The sequence below is a fragment of the Myxocyprinus asiaticus genome, chromosome 44 (genome assembly GCF_019703515.2).
Source record: "Myxocyprinus asiaticus isolate MX2 ecotype Aquarium Trade chromosome 44, UBuf_Myxa_2, whole genome shotgun sequence".
In the NCBI taxonomy this organism is placed as follows: Eukaryota; Metazoa; Chordata; class Actinopteri; order Cypriniformes; family Catostomidae; genus Myxocyprinus; species Myxocyprinus asiaticus.
In genome coordinates this window covers 18789534-18800227 of record NC_059387.1, presented here as the reverse complement: position 1 = coordinate 18800227, position 10694 = coordinate 18789534, and the positions used below count along the sequence as shown (strand labels likewise).

Genomic DNA, 10694 nt, shown 5'->3' with positions numbered 1-10694 from the left:
CGGACGCGTTTCCCATGCTGTTTGAGACCCCGCGCACGTTGTTGTGAGGTAGCCCACGCGGACCCCCACTTGCTGAGTCCGTCACGTCTGAGGGTCCAGGGCCCTTCCTGATTTTACTACAAGAAATGAATCCCAATAAAACCCAGTCTTAACTGTCTCAATAAGATGGAAGCAATCAGGTCATGGCCATTTAATTGTCTTTGTACTTAAATAAATCACACGTATAAACAGGAAATGGGTTGAAACTGTCAGTTCATTCACAAACTAAAAGATAAGATTACATATTTACAACTGCAAAGTTGTAAGTGCCTTATATAAATATTAAATGTCAATTCACTCCATTTCTATAATGACTTGCTTCTGCATGGTATTTCCTCGCAGTCGTCAAGATCAAAGTAGGATTGTGTTTATTGTCAGAAAATAAACCCAGTAACTTTATGAAAGTTAAACGGAGTATTTTATTGAATTTATTTGCATGCCCTATATAATAACATTTGCCAACTTCAGCCTATACGAAAGGGGAATATATATATATTAGTTGCGAGTCGAGACCACAAAAAATATATATAAAATGCGCTGTATCAAGTTTTAACTCCAATAAATTGCGTTTGAAGTAATAAAATCCCAACATTGTGCACGTTCCTTCATCAACAGGCAAATCCAATTCTTTTTCAAAAGTGATCAACTCAGGACAACAACATTTTCTGGAGGCAAACCCCTCAACTCTTCACCCATGACGACGCACACTGGGTCGAAGATCAATCATTATCGCTCATGTCACAATTGAGGGCTCTTCAAGCTGTGAAGTTTCAGAATCAAAGGACCAGGACCTGCATGTTGTTTTTCAATGATGTGTGCCCCTTGGATAAAAGTTCTAGAAAGTACCACGGAGGTTGGAATAAAATTGACTAACAGTGCTGGAAAGTAGAAAATACGAGTGATTTTTGTGGGACAAAATGTCTTATTACAAATTGTTATTCGTGGAACAGTTCATTAACACAGGTGATATTAATCCAATGAGCGAGAAAATAAAAATTATATTAATCGGTTAACAATTGTACTGTCTTGGTAAGCATTTAAAACATTAATATGAAATTCAGTTATAAAATATATATATTTAAAAAAAAAAAAAACAGGCAGAATGTGATGGGTTCTTTAAATATTTGCAGACTTAAACATTCTTTTTATCATTGGTTTGCTCGAAGTGACATGATTCACGGTAATAAGAAGTTGCACTAGGACTCGAAGCTGAAGGATTAACACGAGACCATAGTCCTCTGAAATAACAGCACTCCAAGTCACTTCTAGGAAAGGTAGTTTGAGTACAGAGTGGCACGCACTCGTCATTTCCTTGAAAATCTTTACCCTGTGTGTCGTGTGAGATGGGAACACCATATTCAAAGAAATCCCAATGCAAAATTTGACAATAAAATTGGCTGTGGCGATTAACACGAACCACTTCCACTATGTATATTAAGGTTTCTGTGCACACCATCATCTAATAAACATCCACCGTGATGCAATCGCATTTAACAATACATTTTCAATACCAGCATCTTGCAATGGTGGCGCAGTAGGTTTAACTGATCTTAAACCTTGTTCGTGAGCGCCATTATAAGTCTTTCAATCAATATAAATAATCGAGGCTAGATGTCAAGATTACATAATGCGTAACGGTTTATATTCTCTTAATTCTCATTTCATTACCTTTAATCGTGTTATTGTATATCAAATAGGCCTCCACACCATTGTGGCTTGTGTTACTGGTAAAATGATGACAAATAAATAGCAGGAACTTGAACAGACAAAATTGAAAAGCCAATAAAAACGGAGAATACCGTGGGTAAATGTATGATGCAAAGTTCAAACCACGAGACGGCCCTGGATTGCTCAAACTGAATCAGCTTTTCCATTTATATAAAGTGTCAGACGATGTTTAGGATGTGGCCGAGGCAGGTCAAGTGCATTCAGATGTTCGGAATGGTTGACATTGCATGGTAATGAATAAACAATTCACTTCATTGTACTGAATGGTCATAAACTATACAAAGCATCGATCGCTTTCTTTTTTTGGTCCTAAATTTACCTAAAATGCAAGGCCATATGCGGGCGCCCCCAGTTATTTCACTGCATTAAAAAAATAAGCAGCCACGAGAGCACCATACACATTTGAACAGTGTATCAGGAGTATGTTTACACCCGTTTCTCTGTAAGCTTTTAATAAGAGTTTCATAGAGGAATGGCAAATGTGTATTTAAAATTAACAGACGTCATTGTCATCAACTATCCTACCTAACAATGTATGCACATAAAAAAGCTGAATTGTATTTATGCCTTCAAATTACATTTCATTTTTTGTTCATTCTCTTTCCTCACAATTGTAAAGAACGGCATATGTCTGCACACTGACACGGGGGGAGGGGGGAAGTCTTTGCTCGTGAAGACACGTTATTTTCTCTTTCACGTTGGTAGGAAGTGGGATGGAGGTCTGCCTGATATGTGAAAAATGGATCACACGTTCAACTTCAAAAAGTACGAATATGCTAGCTCTCTCACTACACACCTTTGACGTATAAAATCTACAATTCTCCTTGTTCCTCTTCCTTTATCGATATCATTAAAACTAACATTTTAACCATAACTTCAAATCCCCATTCACTACCACACCACAACTACTAATTAAATTCGCGATTACACTATTAAGATGTTATTAAGTTTATTATTATTAAGATTTAAGTTTATAATTAAGATGGCACTAAACATTGAACATGCTGTGCCACTACGTAGTTCTCTTTGTTTGTTTATTTGTTTACTTTTTTATACACACGTGTTCATTACATTCTTATATCTTTATTAATCAGTTCTGATTTCAAAACACCAAAATAAGCATCAATTTGCAACTCGAAAGAAAATGCAATAAATAGCTCTGAATATTTCTTGAGGCATGGCTATTGTGTTATTTTACACACCGGTAAATGTGTGTGAAAGGCTATGTGTGTATACCTACACACACACCAGTACCATGGAGTACAACACAAACTCACCAACACACAGACATACACTGGCTACACATTTCACATAAAAAAAAAACATACTGTATATATTGTGAGGACACTTGCAGATTAACTAAAGAAATAATAATAATAATAATAATAATAATAATAATAATAATAATAATAATAAAACACACACGTTTGAACATCACGAATCTTTTGAATCGGAATTCAAAAGAGCTTTGAGATTGGTTAAATGCAACTTATATATATATATATATATATATATATATATATATATATATATATATATATATATATATATATATATATATTCATTTGGCTTTAAAGTGACAACGTAACTTTATAATGTTTGCTTCAAACAGCAGGTTTCATCTGAGTTAGCAGTAAATCTCGGAAATTAGGCAAAATAATTATAATCACAAAATAACAAATGCATCCAATTTTGCAAGGTGCAAAAAAAGGCACATACACGAAACATGTGACCAAGACCTGATGTGATAACACGATAATGTTAAATTTGTTAAATATAAGGTTTAATTTTAGGCATATCACCACTATATCACCATAAACATGCCCAGCTGTCAGCGTCAGTAATTTCTTAAACACCAACCAAAGCACAGTTGTAACAGTACTCATGCAAAATGGCTAATATTAATATCTCCAGTCGCCAGCGAATTATTTGCTCTATTTAAGAGAGGTGGGATTACAACAGTATGGTAATTTGCTAGGGGAATGGGGGTGGCCATGGGTGGAATATCCATTTTTATTGCATCACCTGTCAGTGACGTCCAATCAGCGTCGACTCTGGGGGCATTAATTGATGAAGGTGTCTCCGGCCTTGCTCACTTCACACTGTCATTTTATTTGTGACTAAGCCAGCAGCGGGAATAGCAGCTGCGTTTCATTTCGGTCTGTATTTCTCTCTCTCTCTCTCTCCTCTCTCTTGCTCTCTCTGTCGCTCACTCCCTCTCTTTCTCCCTTCCCTACTCTCTTTTTATCCTTCTCACTGGCAGTGCTGTTCACCTTCCTCTTTTCCTCATGGCCAAATGGGAAGGGAGCTGAGGGAGCGCAGGTATACAGGAGCTCAGACAGCCTGTCGGCAACATCACACACATCCCATAGATCATGCAGTGCTCAAATCAATGGATTGATTGTTTGAATTCAAACAGACCATTTCATTTTTATTCATCTATTCAAAACTTTTTTTGTTCATGACGCAGTGTGGACATTGCACAGTCCACGCTGGACTGGTCAGCAGCATGTCTTGAAATAAATCAGCAGCAGTAAAGCTACTTTAAGGACATCCGTCGCGCTAAATGTTGGAATTATTGCAATGAAGAAAATGGGGGACTTGGAATCCGGTTTTGAAGAAATGCAGGGTGTAAGGCTTGGCTTTTTGGTTATCAAAGGCAAACAAATGTTTGCCCTTTCTCAAGTCTTCACCGACCTCTTGAAAAACATCCCGCGGACTACTGTACACAAACGTATGGACCATTTAAACGTGAAGAAGCATCACTGTGATTTGGAGGAATTGCGAAAGCTCAAAGCAATAAATTCTATAGCTTTCCACGCAGCTAAATGTACCCTGATTTCAAGAGAGGACGTCGAGGCTCTGTATTTTTCCTGTAAAACTGAACGCGTATTGAAATCAAACAAAAGAAGGGAAAAGACGAGAAATGCAACTGAAAAAGTGTGCGAAGACAAAAACCACACAGCTGACAGAAGCGACTTTTGGAGAGAAAAAGTTTGGTTAAGTTTGCATAGCGTTCCACAGACTTTCTCATTCAAAACTAAAGCTGTTCGACAGGACTCGGCCCCTCGTACTCACTCAAATCTACCTCAAATTTACAGTAAATCCTTTGCCCGTGACTTTCAACCGGTCACCAAGTCGGCATCTACACCCTTTAAAAACTATGAAACAGCTCAAATACCTGACAACTGTGTGGCTTTTAATCAGAAACATGCATTTATTCAGAGCGTTGTGAACCGACAGCCGCTGTTCTATCAGTCCGCCATTGCAGCGCAGCCAAAGCACCAAGGCAACGCAGACCTACTTTACAAAAGGAAGAGGAAGCGCGAGAGCAGCGCGAGGCAGTTTTGGTCGAGGAGCAGACGCGACCATCCGGTTCTGGTCGTCCCGAAGTGCTGTAAAGCAAAAGTTTCCAACGGATCTCTAAGCCACTTTCACCACCTCGAGCATGGATTATACGTCGACCCAAGGCTCACTGGACATTTTCAGGAAAGCTGCAGCAGCGACACGGAGTCTAGTTCCATTTCAGAACGGGTGAACAACGATTCGGATTTCGGATCGAGTTTCTCTACCACCAGCAACTCCGCAACTTCAGATGAGGAGGATGACTCCCTCTCGGATTCTTCAGACGTCAGCACCGATGAAGAGAGCTCCTCTCAGTCTGACTCGAGCTCTGTGTCCAGTCAAGTCTCAGTGCAGAGTATTCGATTCAGGCGCGCGCGCTTGTCAAGTCTCAACACAAAAGCACCTTTGGTCTTACAGCCTACTTTTCACTACAGGCCTAATCTACAAAACATACACACTAACCAAGGAGGAACGACTTCTTTGGATTGTGAAAGAACTGCCAAAACACCGAAATCGGACTTTACGTCGTGCAGGGATGGACTCAAGGATGGCGATGCCGCAAACGTGCACGACTTCTGCCCGGTGGGGGACTGTTTCCCAGATGTAGGAGAAAATGAGGGCTCTGAATCAGTGTCACGCCTTGAATTTTCTAATGATCCAAAGACAACAGACTCTGTCGCTTACAATATTAAAGAAATTGGCCTTACACCTATTGCAAATGGAAACAAGGCGTTTTCCCAACAAAGAATACCAGGATCTGCAAACAAATGCACACAAGGCTTGATCTCACACTGTGTTCCGGACAAAGAGATAACGGGTTGTAAGTCTTCTGACAGCAATCTTTCATTAGCAGCAAATTCCAAGAGGGAAGCAAAAACTTCACTCAAGCTGCCATCACCTCTGAAGCCTATCAAAACAGAGGCCGAGGAGCCCATCGTTACTTCAGGCTCAAACCACGAGGGCAACAGGGCAGTAAAAACGCCACCGTTTTTACTAAATAATGTGAAAATTAAAGTCGAGGATACCTTTGACGAATATGAATATGCAAATCCATCCCTGCAATATCAATGTAAGGATAACGATGTTGATGGCCAGGCCATCAGTCATTTTGATGAAACTGATCACTGCAAAGACACCATTATAGCCTCAGTGAGCTCTGTTCAAAAGCAAGAATCAAGAAGCACTTTAAACACTCCTTGTTCCGAGGAAGGAGAATGCAAAAATGCTACAAGGGTCAGAAAGAACTACAGGGCAATGCTTTCGGGTAAAAATACCGAAAGTGTCCGAACATCAGCTAAATCAAGTGCAAAAGTTGACAAGAGCCCCCGTTCTGCAGGAAAATGTGCGAGCAGTGAGGGATCAAATGAAGACTGTGCTGGCGCGAGCAAACGCAAACGAGCAAGCGCCAATGTAGCATCTCTGAAAAAATCATTCAGCTTCATGGCGAATTTTCCCTCTCCACCGTCACTTGTTGTTGGCAACGATGGAGATTTGAGTCCCGCTTACTCTTTGAACTCATTTAGAAGTAAACAGCTGCCTCATCGCTCTCACCCAGTGTGGAGATGGCAGCTCGGCCATTCCGTTGTTCCTCCCCCTCCAAGCCACAAATTCAGGAAAGCCTCTGTTATCCCTTGAACTGTTCTTTTGAGCTCGAGGGAAATGTCTTAAAACTGTGACAAGCACTGATACCCGTTAGTTGTGTTGTTTCCACTGTTGGCCTGTTGTTATGTTACAAATATTGTCCGCGTATAGCACAGGCTGGTCTATCCATCGAGGTTTGCGACTCTGGAATATACCGAGGTATTTATAATAAGCTGATCTAGCAAGAAACAGTTGTTTTAATTATTTACATTGTGGAAGCTGACCGGATGGACTAGACTCGCGTGGAGCAAATGTTGGCTCATTTTGCAGGCAGGGTTAACCATCTCTCATATGATGGCATTATATGCCATTGTTTGTCAGGTCTGTGTCAACAATGGTTGATTTGGTCATTAAGACACCTGGCATTGGTATATTTTGAACTTTGTATTTTGCCTATTATGTTTGATCTATTGACACCCTAATATACTGTTTTTTAGAATAACTGTAGGCCTATGGGCTACCATTCTTATTTATTCATTTTAAGGGTGTTTCCCAATTGTTGGCGCTTGACTGTGTTCACACACACACACACAGCACACCATAACTCTCCCGGTGTAGGCCCAACACAATGGCCCTTTAGATTCAACTGACAATCAAGAGCTGTTTGATTTGCACGAAGTCACAGAAGTTAAAACACCAAATCGAAGTCCTTCTAGCACACTCATAGCTTATGGTAAAGACAGCTGAAGCACAAATTTGCCATGCATTGCACTTTGCTAATGCCCGTTAAGGTGAATTGGTTGTTTCTTTTCATTTTAGATGTTCTCAAGAAAAAGAGCCGTCGCGAGTTAATTTGGTGCTATTTCAGTTTACTGTCTGTTTGAGAGGAAGGGTTGTTAGTCTTATTTTGAAATTTAGATTTAAACACGTATGCTTTTGCATACGTGACAACATCAAGGTGCTTCGTGGAAAATACACACATTTTGGTCAGGGTATATTCACTAAATGTGTATTTCTCATTGACTCAAGAGCTTTGTCATTTTCGTATGGTGTTTTGGTTGTATTTTCCTTCACTAATCGTAATGGGCACATGAAATACCTCGGCACTAAAAGCGTTACTTAAAAAAAAACTAAAACAAAACAAAACTTGGTGTTCCACTCGAGAACCCTGCCCAATGCCTTGTGATGAATGTAGTCTGCTGTGACGTACCATATTTGTTTACTTCAGCAAAAGCAGGCCGTCACTATAACAGACATTTCAATTGAATTGTGTCTGTGATTAGATCCCCCAATAAGTAAAGAATTTAAGAGTATTCCAAGTATATTGCCAAGGACCGAAAAAGCAGATAACCGACTTTTTTCGTGAATCAGAATACTCAGCTGCATCTAAATTTCCTGCACAAAATACATACAAAGCTTGTGAGTTATCATTGAATAGGGATAGACTATGCAGATAGTTCACATCATTCTAAGAAATCACGTAACTGACTTTAACGGTATCGTTGCCTATTAATGGGCCCAAGACTCCACGTCTGTTGGAGTTTTAAATTGTGTTTTAAATGTGTAAGTGGGGATATGTAGCCTGAAGTGAAAATAAATCCATTTGTGAATGTTCCAATATCCGATAGAGTGTGAAATTCAGACAGATATTTTTGTATTGCCATTATTTAATGACCGCTTCTTCGAGCTTGTAAATTAAAGGAACTGCTTTTTGTTTCGCGCGCGTCTAAAAAGTGCACTGCGGACTGACAGGATAGCTATGTCCTCCTAACTTCAGAAGAATGAATTCAAAACCAGCCAAATAAAACCGAATGTAGCTCACACAACACAACTCCCCTTAAGTTAAAGAATTTCACGATCTCCACGATGAACAGAAATGGAAAAAATGGGCGGTGACGCACTGCTAACATGGTAGCTTAGGATATATCTGGCCAAGGTGGACTTTTTTTTATTCTTCTGCTTTTGCTACAATACTTGAGGTCAGATTTTTTGACACGAACTTTTTATTTTATTTGTATTTTTTTATCTTAAGTCACTGGTTGTTTATAAAAATGCATATTTATTTTTGTGATTTTCCTGTTTTTTTATACCATTGTTGTATAGTAAAAATGCACTCGAAATGAAAACTTGAATGGTGGATTTGAAGCACTTTCTTTTTCTTTTCTGGTTAAACTGTTCATTAAATACATCTGAGTGTGATGTGAGGTGATCGTTCATTTTTAGCTTATTAATATGCATTGTTGTTATTGTAATCGACCATTGTTGGTCCCATTTTTGAAAAGGCCACCCCAAATAGCCTTTAAGTAATATGGGGTTCCAACAAGTGTGAGATCAAACCCCGAGATAAGTTGTTTATTGGAAAGAAAAGTGTTGATCTGGGGGAGGGGTTTGGAAACCGATGGTCTCTCGCCCTGCTACACATGATGCTCTCGAGCACCCCATTAGCCTATAACTACAAATGAGCTCGCTTGGACTATACTCTAATCAGGGAAAGGAAACAGGAAATGCGAGTACCTCTACATTATTAGAAACACTACACATTTCTAAGTGTTGAGTTCTAGAAACAGGATCTAGTTACACTTCCATGTTTCCATATGTTATGGCTTTTACTTTGGACTAATCAGTAAGTGTGTAAGAGAGAGCAGAAGAAACTGAAAGACGAGGCAGCATAATGTCTCATAGTTTATATACAGGTTCTTCCTTGCTCCAAGAAGAGGACGATAAAATGAACAGGAGGAAAGGATAAAGATTAAAAATATTTATAAAAGTGACTCACCATAATCGCCGTGCATTTAGCCAGACCGAAAATGTAACGTAGCTCTAGAGTTACTTATGAACAGTACAGACATAAGGTGATGAATTAAAAAAAAAAAAAACAATTTCATTTGTGCATAGCAAATCAAGTGCCATTGTTGCCTGCGGAGTTTGGTCAAAATGGGGAGAGGGGGTTTGGAAAGGGTCGGGGTACTTCTAAATATCAAATTCATTTTCTATTGATAGGTTACATAAGCCTAATAATAAATTCACCTGATTCACCTCTTGTAAGCAGAACTGACTAACTTTAAGTGCATAACCATAGCCATTTATAGGCCTATCGTTCGCATATCTACATCAGATATATTAGAAACGGATGTGTGTAGAATCATACATTTCTCTACAGGGTTAAAAAAGAAAACTTTTGACATCTCAGAAATAAAGTAGAATAATGTAGCAATCATAGCAACAACACAACACAATAGATACAAAAAAGGAAAATTATTTTTAATTAAAATAGTAGATAGGTCTTTTTTCCAATTAAAAAATAAACTATATATTTTATTAAGTCTTCTGATTGATATTGTTCACATGCAACAAAAAGACATCAGCCCTCACTGTAAACACTTAAAAGCAATAAATCTGCCACAGCATGCAAACACACAGTAGCGGAACAGCAAGACTGAAGCTTTCAGTAGATGTGAGATGTGTTCTTGAGACCCACAATTTTAATAATGATAAAATCACTTTGCGAACACACACTGACCTGTAGGCTATTACATGGCCCTATTGAAACACAATCCCCTCAAAGCCAAGGACGGACGTGACTTGGGATGGTCCGAATCAAAAAGATGTTTTGGGAAAGTTTCTTTAAGTAGCAATGCACCACAAAGGTTTGCGTGGTATGCCTCTTACCAAGGCGAATATATTATACAAACACAACCGGTCTTAACACGCATTTTAAGAGAGGAGTTTAATGGAGGCGTTTCTACATCCTAGAAATTGGAAGTATGGTAATTGCCAAATTATAGCACGGCAAACCCACCACACAGCAAGAAGTCTTGCACAACAGAACATAGCCTATGGCTGCCTAATTTTGAGGTCTGACTTCATCGAATGGACTCGAGGTTGAATCATTCACTGAACTCAATAAGCCACAATTAGGGTGTTTTTTGTTTGTTTGTTTGTTTGTTTGTTTGTTTTGTTATTGTAGCAAAAGATATCTGAATCTCCTAACAAGTTGTTGA

At 39.0% G+C, this 10694-nt stretch overlaps 1 protein-coding gene across 1 annotated transcript; it reads left to right on the top strand.

Annotated features, from left to right (window-relative positions):
- Positions 1-3303: 3303 nt before the first annotated feature.
- On the top strand, positions 3304-8886 carry skida1 (SKI/DACH domain containing 1). The gene has a single exon (XM_051687450.1). It carries the CDS (start codon positions 4351-4353, stop codon positions 6745-6747), a length of 2397 nt encoding a protein of 798 aa, XP_051543410.1. The 5' UTR covers positions 3304-4350; the 3' UTR covers positions 6748-8886.
- The last annotated feature ends 1808 nt before the right edge of the window (positions 8887-10694 follow it).